This window comes from Ptychodera flava, chromosome 21 (assembly GCF_041260155.1).
Source record: "Ptychodera flava strain L36383 chromosome 21, AS_Pfla_20210202, whole genome shotgun sequence".
Taxonomy (NCBI): Eukaryota; Metazoa; Hemichordata; class Enteropneusta; family Ptychoderidae; genus Ptychodera; species Ptychodera flava.
This window is the reverse complement of record NC_091948.1, coordinates 1,011,531-1,026,464: the sequence shown is the minus strand read 5'-3', so window position 1 is coordinate 1,026,464 and position 14,934 is coordinate 1,011,531. Positions and strand designations below refer to the sequence as shown.

Here is a 14,934-nt window from a genome sequence, read left to right as displayed (position 1 = left end):
CAATCGTAACAAAATGGCCGCCTGGCGGCCATATTGGATCGTATCACAAAACAAATTGATGTGCATAGCTATGACATTGGTCAATGTCCTTGTACCAACTTTGAATAAAATCTGTAGAAACATGCCTGAGTTATGGCTCTGTACATGAAAAAATCGTAATAAAATGGCCGCCTGGCGGCCATATTGGATCGTATGACATAATAAATTGACGTGCATATGTATGACATAAGTCAATGTCCTTGTACCAATTTTGAATGAAATTGGTTGAGATATGCCTGAGTTATGGCTCTGTACATGGAACAATCGTAACAAAATGGCCGCCTGGCGGCCATATTGGATCGTATCACAAAACAAATTGATGTGCATAGCTATGACATTGGTCAATATCCTTGTACCAACTTTGAATAAAATCTGTAGAAACATGCCTGAGTTATGGCTCTGTACATGAAAAAATCGTAATAAAATGGCCGCCTGGCAGCCATATTGGATCGTATCACAAAACAAATTGATGTGCATAGCTATGACATAGGTCAATGTCCTTGTACCAATTTTGAATGAAATTGGTTGAGATATGCCTGAGTTCTGGCTCTGTACATGAAAAAATCGTAACAAAATGGCCGCACGGTGGCCATATTGGATCGTATCACAAAAAGAATCGACGTGCATATCTATGACACTGGTCAATGTCCTTGTACCAACTTTGAATAAAATCAGTTGAAACATGCCTGAATTATGGCTCTGTACATGAAAAAATCGTAATAAAATGGCCGCCTGGCGGCCATATTGGATCGTATCACAAAACAAATCGACGTGCATCTGTATGACATATGAAGTAATCCTTGTACCAAGTTTGAATGAAATCGCTTCAGGCATCTCTGAGATATCTGCGTGAACGGACGGACGGACGGACGGACGGACGCACGGACGGACGCACGGACGGACGCACGGACGCACGCACACACGCACGGACATGACCAAACCTATAAGTCCCCCCGGACGGTGTCCGTGGGGAGTTAAAAAAGACCGCAAATCCAACAATTCCAGAGGGCGCTCTACGAAGCAGTCTGGAACTGATGAAAGAGGTGGAGCATAAAGTCGCATGAACTCCCTAGTTAATATAGTGTCTCACGTCACTACAACCTTTGTGTTGACAGATTTCTGAAAATGTGAATTATTACAGCTACTCTAACTGTTCAGCCATCGCCACATTCTTTCTTCTCTGCCAGTGGTAAGTTGCTTCATTCAAACTTGATACCTTGTGCAAGAGGCAGCTCTGAACTGTAGTTGATGGTACTGCATGAAAAAAGCAAAAAACAAATTTTGATGAGATATTTTATGGTCACCAGTCACAATGAATATGTCATTAGTAATATCATAGGGATAGGTTTGATGTTTTGCATAATATACGACATCTTTGCTAGTTACATGATGACAGACTTCGCGACATACCACCTCTTTCCAACGTAATGACATTAAGAAATGGACTGCACAAAGTTTTGCAAGGGTCATGAGGTCAAAGGTCATGAACACTGAGATTGGTAAAGAAGGATGATGATGCAGGATAACTCTTCATGGTGATTGGTTGATAGACTCACCAGGTGGACCTTCTCATGTACTGTTTCCATGAATCACTGCCGGATTCCCTTCCTCCACCTGTGTGCTTTTCACCGCCTACATTGGAAACGGATCAAAACATAGATGCATGTATGTGTGTGTTGAAACTTTGAACTTGCTATAGCATCCCGTTTGAAACAATCATAGCAGCTTTAATTATCCTACCAAGTTCGTATGCCACTGTCAAGTTGCTAAGAACCAGTGAGACATAACATGTGCCATACATTGCATTTTGGCAGAGACTTTAACATTTAAAGGCCACTGAAAACAGAGATATTGTAAACATGACTTTCAGTGAGAATGCACCATGGGGATTTACATTAGCACTCTCAAACTTTTACAATATTCTTTTGGCCAACCATATGGCCACATGTAGAGCTAATACTATAGAAATAAAGGGCGATGCCCTGACCATTAACGTTTATTTATGGACAGATGCAAGAGGAAAGCTAAAAATTAATGGGCGAGACTTCCAGAGCCCAATAGTTTTGGCTGTCCTCTCCCCTGTGCCCATAGAAAAACATTAATGACCAGGGCAGAGTCTATATATATCCATTATAATATCAAAGAACCCAAGAAAACCATCAAAATTTATGAAAATTTCACATGTAAAAAACAACAGGGCCCTAGAACTTGTATTATATGAATGTTGTATTCACTGAATAGTGACGTGCTGCACTGTATGCAATGCGCAATGTACTGTTACGTACACTGTAAAAATTTTGCAAATCCGAAGATTTTTTGGAAGAATGAATCTAAACTTGGCCCACAAGTGCTTCATTTTATTTTGTGATTGTGATCTTTGTACAAATCACAATTTACATTTAAGCTGTAAAGTTACGATGTTACAATACTGTGAGTTGTTACTATCATCATTCATATTCAAGGGCATGTAAACAAATCATTACTGTGTATTTGTAGTCAGTCACATGGTTCAGTGTTTCTACGCTTTATTCAATTTTGGCAAATTCCAGTATGGTGTCAATCTTCTGCAGTGCCATTACAAAAACATTGACATCTGATTTCCATACATTGCAGAATTATCTGACATTTTACATTCTAGCAACTCATCACACTTCACATGCTAAGTTTCTAGAGGATTTTGTAGCATTAACCTCACCACCAACAAAGACATGACCAAATTCAAATGTTACAGGTGTTCGACACCTGTTTGTCTCTACCATTTACTGGTTTCTGTTTTAGTTATGACTTTGTATTGTTCAACTGTGGTGCAAAGGGTTTTTCTCTTGCAGTCTACTTGTTTTTTTATTTTTGGTGTCACTGTTCTGTCTTGTAATCTGTGTTTGCCAGTGAGAAAGTATAATAAATAAATAAATAAATAAAAAAGATACAGGTCCTGCTGTTCTAAATGCATATAATAATTGGGAAAGTTGTGAACACAATATTTCATTAGCATTTCTGTCACAGTAGACAGTATTTAATTTTATGTCACGTACCGAATGCTCCACCAATCTCAGCACCGCTTGTCGGGATGTTGACGTTGACTACACCACAATCAGATCCTTTTGGTCTGGTACATAAAATTACATAAATGAACAGAACATTAAAATCTGCATATAGTAATAGACAAAGCAAAATAAACTATGCTCAAAGCCTTATGCTGTTAGAGTAACAATGTGATCTAAAACTGTTCACAATGCACAGCAAGTGAGGCTACCCACAATTCTCCATGATCCGTACACACGGAGATCACTCACTGAACTGAAGCAAATTTCTTCTGTACACAGAACAGCTCGGTCCATATTTCAAAATTCTGGGACCATAGTTTGATAATCATAATTCTCTAATTTCTCACTGTGAATAATGAGAAGATCAACCCCTTTTCCACAGAGGAGATAGCAATTTTGTGATTTTGTCAACATAGATTTTGACAGCCATATGCAATATTTTCAAAGAAACAAAGGGAATAAGTTGCATCTGTGTTGGCAAAAGAAAGGGTATTGATTTTTTTGAATGTTTGTAACAAAGGAAATTAACATGTCTGACAGGTGGTATGATGAGACCATCTTAGTTGCTGATAACTTTACCTTGACAAGTGTACAATTTTTAGCACCTTCAAACATCGAATTGTTATTCAATTTACTCCTGAATTTTAAACATGATCAATAATTTTGGAACATAGTTTTAACCAATAATCCTTAAATTGAATTCTAAGTTTCAAATTGTTCAGAAACTGATAAAATTGAAGAAGCCTTTAGCAAATAATGTCTGAGCACACAAATCAAGGGGAATTGTGGGTAGTCTCACTTACACTGTTCACAATGTGATCTAAAACTAAAATTCAAATAGAAAGCAGTAAAATCTCTATGCACAACCAAGGACAGAAAAATATTCTCTGGCAAGTTAAAACACAAGCATTTACCAGTAATGCAATTCCATGATTTCTTGCTTAGCCTTGTATAGATATAACACTTGCATCCGGGATGTTTCATTTTATCCTGGAAAATAGAGTCCCTGATATGCCTTGATGACTGTGAAAAGTCCAGTTGAAATCTTGAACTCTGAAAATACTAAAACTTACCCTAACCATCTGAACACTCTGGAGATATCTTTAGTGAATAAACTACTGGAGAGTCCCTGCTTGACTTCATTGTTCCAAGCTATAGCCTCATCTAATGTCTGAAAAAAACCAGAAAGATTTATTAGAAAACTGGATACCTGCATCTCAAATGATATGTGAACTTGTTCACCCCATTGCTCCATATACAATCAACAATGGCTATTGAATTGGTTTGGGCCAAATTGTTATGGTGTAGGGGTTAAGTACAAATTTTCACCATCTGCTGGGCTCTCACTTGTTCTGTCAAGACAACTGACAGCAATTTGAATGCACACACAGCTAACACAAGCCATTTGTTCCCAGAATGACAGACATTTTCACTGGAAAGTGTGTGTATCTAGATTACAGACAAAATACTGTAGAGATCATTCAAAGTGAGTTTGTAATAAAATGTCCCAAACTTTTGTGATATTTTGTGCCAGTCTTACAAACACAATTAAATTTCACATTTTCTGGCACACAGCTGGCCTGGTAACGCTAACCCTTTGAAGTCTGAACATGTCATGAGGACCAATGCAATTAGCATTCTTTTACCCTTTCACCGCAATGGTTTGGCCCAAATTGATTGTTATCAATGGCAAGAGTAGACCTGTTCAAAGGGATTTAGGTGCGAACAGGTTAATACTGAGAAAATGTTTAAACAGGATCATAGAATAGCAACTGCGTCCCTCTGTTCAACTTTCAATCTTTAGATCTCTTCTAATTTACAGATTTCTCTTTCTTGCCAACATACACCCATGCTCTGTTCATAGATACAATGCTAATTCAACTGACCTTGAATTTCATAATGTATGAAATGGGTGCAAAAGTTTCCCTCGTGACAATCTTAGAGTCATGTGCCAGACCTGTCACAATGGTTGGTTCCACAAAGAATCCTGGTCGTTGAATGACCTGTTTAAAGGAAATAAATCCAGGGTGAAAAGACATGAACATGACAGATAACAAAACAAGTTTCTCTGTGAACATTTCAAGGGTGATGAAAAAATACTAATTTCTGCTCATGGTATTTTCCTTTACAAATTCACTGTGTCTTTATTGGTCTAAATTTTTTCCCAATAAATAGTTATTAGACCCCATAACTACATATAAGAAAACAACATTTCTAAGTTTGTGAACAAACAAGGAAGATCATGAGCCCTACTTGACGTTACCTGCTGTATTTCTGTGGTGTTTTGGGATTCAAAATTGAACAGTTTGTTATGAGAGGAAGGTCATATTTTACTTGAAATAGTTAAAATGGCAATTCAGTTCTTAATTACATGAATGTAATTGCTTCTTGCATAGTGCTCAACCAAACATATGGATTCATACCAATAAAAATACCAGGATGTAATGTCATGTAGGGGTCAAAGAAATGGCAACTAGACTTACTAGTGAGTGAACTCACTGAGTACAAGAGAAAGTCCCTGTAGGCAACCACATGCATCAACCCCCCACCCCCGCACACTCTCTCTCTCTCTCTCTCTCTCTCTCTCTCTCTCTCTCTCTCTCTCTCTCTCTCTCTCTCACTCTCTCTCTCTCTCTCTCACACACACACACACACACACAAACGCACAGTCCTAACTCAATGCTTACATTTCCACCGTACTCTATTGTTCCGCCTTCTGCTTTGATTTCAGCAATGGTTTGTTTATACAGATCCACGCCTTGTTGACTGTGCATTGGTCCGTACAGAGTCCCTTCTGATGGTTGAAAAATCAAGATTTGTGTCATCATTCAATTTTCAGCAAGACTGTACGTTTCTGGGATTAAAGAATGCCCAGCAACAATTTAACATAATCCTAGGGAATGCATTTCTCCTATTTATTGCATAAAGCATTCACTAGTGAGCAATGTTCCTTGGCTAGAATATGTAAATAGAGACAATAACATTACGATTTTTCTTGAGAGGATGAGAGCCGTATAATATTGCTGATGATGCATGATGAAAGGGTACAATATACAAGGCTTACACACTAAAAGTCACAAAAAATTCCAGGACTTTCCAGGACTATTCCAGCAATTTTCAAGGGATTTTTGAGGTCCGAAACACCATTTTCCAGATATCATTTTTACAAGTTGTCATTTCTATATACCATTTTACATCACTTTTACAATATCACAAATGTTTATCCTGTCACTTTTGAAAACTGTTGGCGGATTATCAATTTTCCACAACTTTCCAGGACTCAGTTTTACTTTCCATGACTTTTCCAGGACTTTACAGGATGCTTTAAAACTCAAGGACTTTCTATGACTTTCCAGGAGTGTAAGGACCCTGAATATAATAACCAACACCACACTTATGCGATCAAATATCTGTACACTAAGTGGAAATCTACAGGGTTCTTAAATTTTAATATCTCTTTTAATATTATCATTCAAGCCATGTCTGCAATGAAATCAATGCTGAAATTAGGGATTTTAGGTCACGTGACATTTGTGTTGAACGTACGCGTTCGATGCAGGTCTAGTCCGAACTTTCGTGTTAATTCTTAAATAGACCAAATAATCAGAGAATGAAACTGTTGTGTTGAAGATTATTATTTTAACTTCATTTTGGGAAATTTTCACTTTTGTACTACGATAAATGGCAAAACAGCACGACTACAAACTCACGCGTACCGGCGATTTTGGCGTTCATTAGGAGCGTTGTGCCATGACCTCAAATGTCCCGCTAGGGAGATCGAACATATACCTCTTTGATAGGCTCTCCGCATGACTTATTCTGATCGCATCACTATTTTTAAGGGTTGGTACGAAAGTAGAGATCATGGGCTTCATTTTAAGGGGGCGAACGTTAAAATCGGCCGAGAAAAACTCAATCTGTGATCAAACTTTGTGTTTCGTTTGTGTTTTTTTGAAAGAAAATCTTGATTTCCTTAAACGTTCGGCCCCAAAATTAATTTTATGATAAATATTAATTGTAATTCTGCAATAATTACGAGTCTGACGATGCGAAAAATGATGCTTAAGGCCCTTTTTAGCGAGTATGGTTTCACCCGAACTTTACATCCGGGCACTGGCACTCCCGGAATAACATACAAGTAATCAGCGCTTCGCCGCATGTTCTGTGTCAGGAGGTCTAAGCTGAGTTCCGACGTTCATGATTTTGCAGCTTGATTTGTCGGATTTCTTATCTAACGCAAGGATCTAGAGAAATATACTTTACCCTTTCAAACGTTATCTTGTTCGAAGTAGTTTGACTTCCGGGTGATATTTTTCGATAGACACTGAGAAGTTGTCAAGCCAGCATGCAGCACTGCACTGCAGTGTACAACTGTAGGCATACGCACGTGCACCACACTTTGCCGATACTATACTGAAATTTTAGTTTCGATCTTTAGTTCCCGAGAAGGGGACTATTTTGGTTTTCTCTGAAGAACAAGGCCATAGATCATTAATTTGTTCTTTCCTCATTTATGGTGTCCCTGACTTTGGAAAAGTTGTATTTATACTGGTTTGTATTTCGGACCGCTGACTTCGACATGTTCGAGGGTCTATGTTATTTCGGGGGCAGCTTAACTTTACATCCAGTTAAATGCAGTTGTTCATTCTATAAATGCGTTTGCTATTTTACGGCATTGACAAAGGGTTGAGAACGAAGTTTTTTTGACTTTTTGGAAAAGTTCTTGTAATTGTTTTAACTTAAAATCTACATTAATCAGACATATTTCATAATCATTTAATAACAGTTGTAATCACACAAAAAAAATTAAAAAAAATTTCGAAGTTCAAATTAAAAAAAAACCTAAAAGAATTTTTTGTTAAATTCAAATCAAGTTCTAAAATGTCACAGGTATCATTTGATTGTTTACAGGTATTGTTGTTTATTTGTTTACCTTGTAAATATAAATCTAAATAACTGTTTTCATATATGCAAAGTAAATATGATGGAATATGATTATCATATTTCTGTTGATGTTCACAATACATAATGCATACAGCGATCAATGTCACAGGTATCATTTGATTTTTTACAGGTATTGTTTATTTGTTTACCTAGTAAACAGCATTCTAAATAACCTTTTTCATTTATAAAAATTAAAAACCATTGAACATTTCGTCAGCAATATCCACAAAAAATTTCATCAATTTTCAATAAGAAATGCTTGAGTTATTGCAAAAAGGACAAGAAATTGCAATTCTAGTTTTCTCAAACGATGTTCAAATGGGGTCACCTGGTGGTTATGATAACTACAGGTGTCTACCATGGCATAATTTCTAAATGGGAAGAAGTTTTTTATCAAATTCAACAGGACATATCTCTGCATGTACTGAACCGATTTTCATCAAACAAAATGCAATCAATTGGTCTTGAAGAGAGCTTTCTTTTGATATAATAATTTATTATTATTGTAGCTGTCTATCAATTTCATGTAAAATCAATAAAATGAACCAATTCCCTTTGCATTGACACATTTTTATTTTTGCATCATTTCAACCAGAAGTAGTGGTGACTTTAACTTTTTACCACTTTGTGACACTTTTTTATCTATTGAATCACAGTTTTTTGTAACATACACATGTAACATACACATGTAACATACACATGTGAGGTGCACTGCTATTGTTGAAATTGAACTACAACTGTTCTACTTCTTACATACAAACACATACCATTCATAACCACAGTGTCATTTATTTTCCTGTAAAGTGTCTGTCTGTGATCTTACCTTCCAAGGGATCACCAATCTTGATTTGTGCATAGGCCTTCTTCAATCTTGCTACAATTTCATCATAAACTGACTCGTGCAGAATCTACACGGCAAAATAGACAGACACAATTATCATGATGTAAATCACAGCTGGTCAAAGAAACAAAAAGATTACCCTTAGTCTCCCAAGGAGTTCAAACATGGCTGTTCAAAGTAACATATTTGTTAATGCATGATATCGAGACTGTTGGTGTAATTTGGAAAAATTTTGTCAGTGTTACATGCATGGCTTTTGTTGCAGCTTTTAGTCTGAGTCATTATTATGTCTTTTCAAGTGTTTTATCACAACGTTGACAGTGTTTATTAAGTTACATTTTCATTGTTCTAGCACCAGTAATTTCCAAAACTGATTTCTGACACCCAAAATTTGCAAAACTTTTTCTATTTGTGGTCTTACTGTGCATTAGAAGTGTGAACATGGATGTTTATTTTTGAAATATCAAAAAAATTAAAATTATTAGTTGTTTTGAACTTGAGTTTGGACTGGAATTCTTGAGATGCAATTAAGGAGATTCAAAAAACCCCAGCTTGGTTAAAATGATATTGAACAGAGACATTTGCAAAGAGTTTAACTAATCACTATCCATGGTAACATTTCCACGATACATATGTCGTCTGTTATCCATCTCTGTTAGTACCATGGAATTGACACTTATGGTGCTGATCTTGCAGTAATAAGTTAACCATACAAAACTCCTATGACGGCCTTTCATACACAACCAACATATCTTACCAGTCGTCTGGTAGTTGTACATCTCTGCCCAGCAGTACCAGCACATGCAAAGAGTGCTGATTGAACAACCATATTTACATCAGCATCGTCCATAACTTAATTTAAATAAAGAAAAAGGAGAGAAAGATTAGTCTGTGACTGTTATGATCTGTTGGTATTCCAAAATAATTCTCTCTGATTTTCTAAGATAAATATTTATGTTCCACTTGAAGTCTGCATGTAAAATTTCTCTTACTCTTAAATTTCTCCAATTTTTGTGGCAAAGTCATGGTCAGCATCCACTTTCATAGCCCTAAACATCAGTCCACAGTAAATCTTACTTCCTCCATCTCAGTTCATGTTCACATCCATGGTACCTAATTTAAGTCTGTATTCACATATAAGGTCCAAATCTCAGTCTGTATTCATATAAATGATATCCCATCTCAGTCTGTATTTCATAAATGATCCCCTATCTCAGTCTGTATTCACATCCATGGCTCCCCATCTCAGTCTGTATTCACATACATGGCTCCCCATCTCAGTCTGTATTCACATACATGGTTCCCTATCTCAGTCTGCATTCACGTAAATGGGCCACTATCTCAGTCTGTATTTGCATACATGGTTCCCTATCTAAGTCTGTATTCATATACAGGGCCCACTATCTCAGTCAAAGTCTGTCATCACTTGGCATACAAATTACTTACCAATAATGGCATTATTGCCGCCAAGTTCCAAAATAGATTTGCCAAATCTTTCTTGCACTGTGACACCAACCTTTTGACCAACCTGATCACACAAACCAGAACACAGGCATGTTCAATACTGATACACACTTAGTGTAAAATCGACAATAAATTCACATAATTATGCTTTGTATTTCCTTTGACTTGTACTCTTTTGTCACTTAATCATGAAATGTTCATACAGGAAAGTTTGTTGATCTAGCAATGGATAACTAATACTCAAAGCCCACAGACGAGACTTTTTGAAGACAGGTATCTGTACAGTGCCACTGCCACAAACAAGAAAACTGCATATCTGCTTACCGGTGTACTTCCTGTAAATGACAGCAGTGGTATTCTTTCATCTTTCGCCATGGCAGCCCTGAAATAAAGCAGAGACCAGGACAGTGTCAGTTGTCAATCATCAGATACAGGGTTTAGTACAAGGGGTATACAGGAAGGACGTTACAGAAACCTTTGATGGGTTTTCAGCTCCGAGATCTAAAATCTGTATCTTCTTAGTGAATGCATACATCAAAATAAAACAACATTGTCCATGCTATGGGTAGGGACAATGAGTATAATCTCAAGCTCATTTATATGGGTTCAAAGGGACATAAACTGTAACTTGAGGCAAGTATTTCAGTATTCGCTTCTGTATATCAACTACCGTGTCTGACCCTAATCCGTTTGTCATGCTGAAATTTCGAGTATTCTTTTTGTCAACACAACTTGTATGTGTGTAGCGACCATTGTTTATTGTTTACAAATGAATTCTAGTCCGGACTTGAATACAATTTTCAAAAATAACAATGGACATTATACACATATAGGTTGTGTTGATATGCTAAATTCTTGGCATTAAATTACAGTTTAGGGATTCAATGCAGAAAGTGTAGGGAAACCACAATAGTTATACAAAAGTTTTGAAAAAACAGCCAAAAGATACAGCTTATGGAGCTTTAAATAGTTTCAAGACCTGGCAAGACAACCCTTCTTAAACCGTCTTGAACTGATCTTGAGGTGAAAGGTCACCTCTTTAAGGCTATTACAGCTTGACCACAGAGCATCAACATATTATGTAGTTCTAATCATACTGACTTACCCTATGTCAGCACCTCCAACAATCATAGAACACACTTCACTTGGTACATTGTTGGCTTCCAAGACAGATGCCATGATTCTAAAACCAACAGCAATCACATGGTTATTTCAAACATCACATTTGATTGTGGACTACGAAAACTTTACGCTTTGACCTGTAACTTTCTACCATTGCAAAAGTCTGTCTAATGACAACGTATCAAAATGCTTTGTAAGATGAAAGTCTAGTTTTCAAGTCCATAGGAATTGAATTCTTGAATGTAGAACTACTAAACTTTCATTGATAATGGTGAATGGACCACCAAATTTTGAATTGGTTTGCTCAGCCTAAAAATTATACATCACTTTTAAAACTCCTTATGACATGGACGTCTAAGAAATGGACAACAAGATAATAGAATGTTAAGAACACTTTGAACATATATTTTTAACATTAAGTTCATGACATTGACTCCTTTTCTCATAAAGTTGTATTTTGTTGAATGTCTCTGTTGTGCAGATGACATCTTACAGACTATGAGAAGTTCAAGTTCAAACCAACATCAACATTAGGGCTATATTAAGATTATTGATGTGAATACACTAATCTGAGTGTTCATCAAAAATTGTTCACACTTTACACCAAATTCATTCTGGTTACTGTATACTATAGCCCGCTGGATGAAAAAATTGGTATATTTCACCCTGAAGATAGAATGTCCCCTGGGGAAAGCTGTTTGAACTTCATAGGAAAACAGCTTGTATGGGCACACTTCAAAACTTTCACATAAAAGACCCCCCAAAATTGATTTTTTTATGCAATTTTTCATTATTCCCCGTTATTTTATGGCAAATGGTTACTAAAATTAAATTAAATTGAAAATGGTTTACTTTGTACTTATGTGAATAAAGTAAATCTAAAATACTGGTAAACTCACTTGGTTACAGCAATAGAACACAGTGGCGTTGAGGGCGCTCCTTTCCTGTCAAAATAGAGAAAATCAAGTTGTAAGTACAGGAGGTCAATAACATGCTTACATTTTGCAATGTTCACCCTACCCTACTTTTGTTGTGTTTGTAAGATGTACAATCTCAAATTTTTGGTTGTTCGATAATTTTCATGACAGATTTCATTTCTTCAGTACATGCAAAGTTTGTGACTGGCCGACAGACATGTGGGATTCTCTCCTGAATGTTGAAAAAGTTGTTTACTCAAAGACACTTACCAAAAACATGTATTTCCACAAACTAGACCAATGGCAGTATTCCAGCCATAAACAGCGATAGGAAAGTTGAAGGCAGTTATAATACCAACAACACCAAGCGGATTCCACTGTTCTAACAAAGCGTGTCCAGGCCCTTGAGAAGTGACAATAACAAACCATAAATATTTCATTCAGAATACGAGATAGTGGTTTGTAAGAAAATGATTCACTGAAAAAGAAAAGCTCCCTTTCTGAACACTGTAAATGAAACATTCTGTATATGAACAGATCTAACACATACCAAATTGGGTATTGAGTGTTTTTTCATGTTTTTAGAGTATTGGCAAATCATGTGACAAATACAATGAACATCATTTCTGATATCAAGTTTGACTGGTTTGATAATTACAACGGAAGGCCTTGTTAAATGACTTACAATACAATGCAACTTGTACAAGCTAACTGTATTGTGTTAGAAATCCAAGACTGAGTTCAAAGTAAAATAATTCTAGAAAATGTGTGTTCTCTGAGGAGGATTGTAGAAGGAGTAACAGAGTATGACAAATTTGACTATTGATATCAACAACTTAAAGCATATTTTTATCATCATAAGCCATCAACCATGCTGTTGTCTATAAATGGAGGTCTGAGATAAAGTATGCTTGTTCCAGTTTATAAATAATCTAAGTTGCTGCCAGTGCAGAGTTTGACCTTTGAACTATAGTATGACTCTGATTCTATCTTGAGATACACCGCATATTGAGGTCAGCAATTGATCATTTCATACCATAAAACCAGTACAATACTGGTTGCAGGCTGAAAAAAACCTACCCGTCCACGTGGACAAGTACTTTTCAAAACTACTTGTCCCAGGCCAAATTTCACTTGTCCGGGACAGGCAGACAGGTATTATTTCGAGCCCTGGGGTTGGCTAAAGAGTGGGTTTTCTGATACCTGGCAGACACACATATTTAATGTTCAGTGAAAACAGTCCCTCCAGGGACTATGGTAAAAACTTACTTTCTGAGGGAAGAACTTTGCCTCCAAACATTCTTGAGAGACCAACTGCATAGTCACAAACATCGATGAACTCTTGAACTTCACCTTCACCCTCCGGTAGAATCTTACCATTCTCAAGTGATTCCTATGAAATGCGATGGCATAAAAATTATTAAAATTGCTTGCTTATTTGTTTTTGAATTCAGTCACTTTTTGTTCATACACTGCCAAGGTAATTCTAAGCAGTTTCAGTAAATGGATTTATTCAAATAACAAAGCGTCATCGTTGATGACACAGTCCCCACTTATTAATGGGTACTTTGATTACAGGTCCTCAGAGAGGATAGAGCCTCTTTATTAGGTCTGTGATAAAAATACTTTTGAATAAATTTGCTTGATACATGTCTGAGCTGTAGTTCAGGACATGAAAAAATCGTAATAAAATGGCCACATGGCAGCCTTATTGGATCGTATCACAGAACAAATCTATGTGCATATGTATGACAGACATCCAGCTCTATGGGTTTGCTCAGAATTAGATATACGCATAATTAATGAGGTACAGTATGAAGCATCATAAGGTCTCCCATCATACCATATATGAAGGGTGTACCACTTGTGGTTACTGAGTTATGGACAAACATGTATATTTGAGGTCAAAGGTCATCGAGGTCACATGACATTTTGTCAAAATAATTGTATTGCTAAGTTATCGCTATATACCAAAAATCAGACCTCTAGCTCTATTGACTCGCTCAAAATTAGATATGTGCATAATTAATGAGGTGCAATATGTGGCGTCATAAGGTGTTCCATCATACCATATATGAAGGGTGTAGCACTTGTGATTACTGAGTTATGGACAAATATGTATATTTGAGGTCAAAGGTCACTGAGGTCACATGACATTTTGTCAAAATAATTGTATTGCTAAGTTATCCCTATATACCAAAATCAGACCTCTAGCTCTATTGGCTCGCTTAAAATTAGATATGCGAATGATTAATGAGGTACAATATGTGGCGTCATAAGCTGTCCCATCATACCATATATGAAGGGTGTAGCACTTGTGGTTACTGAGTTATGGACAAATATGTATATTTGAGGTCAAAGGTCACCAAGGTCACATGACATTTTGTCAAAAAAACTGCATTGCTAAGTTATCCTTATATACAAAAATCAGACCTCTAGCTCTATTGGCTTGCTCAAAATAGATATGCGAATGATTAATGAGGTACAATAGTGGCGTCATAAAGTTTCCCATCATACCATACATGAAGGATGTAGCACTTGTGTTTACTGAGTTATGGACAAA

The 14,934-nt window shown here is 36.6% G+C and overlaps 1 protein-coding gene across 1 annotated transcript in view; it reads right to left on the bottom strand.

Annotated features, from left to right (window-relative positions):
• Positions 1–1,050: 1,050 nt before the first annotated feature.
• The window catches only part of LOC139121057 (alpha-aminoadipic semialdehyde dehydrogenase-like), a 32,696-nt gene continuing 18,812 nt past the window's right edge, over positions 1,051–14,934 (bottom strand). Inside the window, exons 4-17 of the mRNA XM_070685660.1 lie at positions 13,641–13,764; positions 12,642–12,774; positions 12,354–12,398; positions 11,438–11,515; positions 10,657–10,714; positions 10,315–10,396; positions 9,626–9,720; positions 8,851–8,935; positions 5,771–5,877; positions 4,970–5,086; positions 4,157–4,254; positions 3,072–3,145; positions 1,596–1,671; positions 1,051–1,293 (exon numbers count right to left, since the gene is read on the bottom strand). Coding sequence (XP_070541761.1) covers positions 1,239–1,293; positions 1,596–1,671; positions 3,072–3,145; positions 4,157–4,254; positions 4,970–5,086; positions 5,771–5,877; positions 8,851–8,935; positions 9,626–9,720; positions 10,315–10,396; positions 10,657–10,714; positions 11,438–11,515; positions 12,354–12,398; positions 12,642–12,774; positions 13,641–13,764 — 1,227 coding nt within the window. The 3' untranslated portion in view covers positions 1,051–1,238. The remainder of the gene's footprint in view (positions 1,294–1,595; positions 1,672–3,071; positions 3,146–4,156; positions 4,255–4,969; positions 5,087–5,770; positions 5,878–8,850; positions 8,936–9,625; positions 9,721–10,314; positions 10,397–10,656; positions 10,715–11,437; positions 11,516–12,353; positions 12,399–12,641; positions 12,775–13,640; positions 13,765–14,934) is intronic.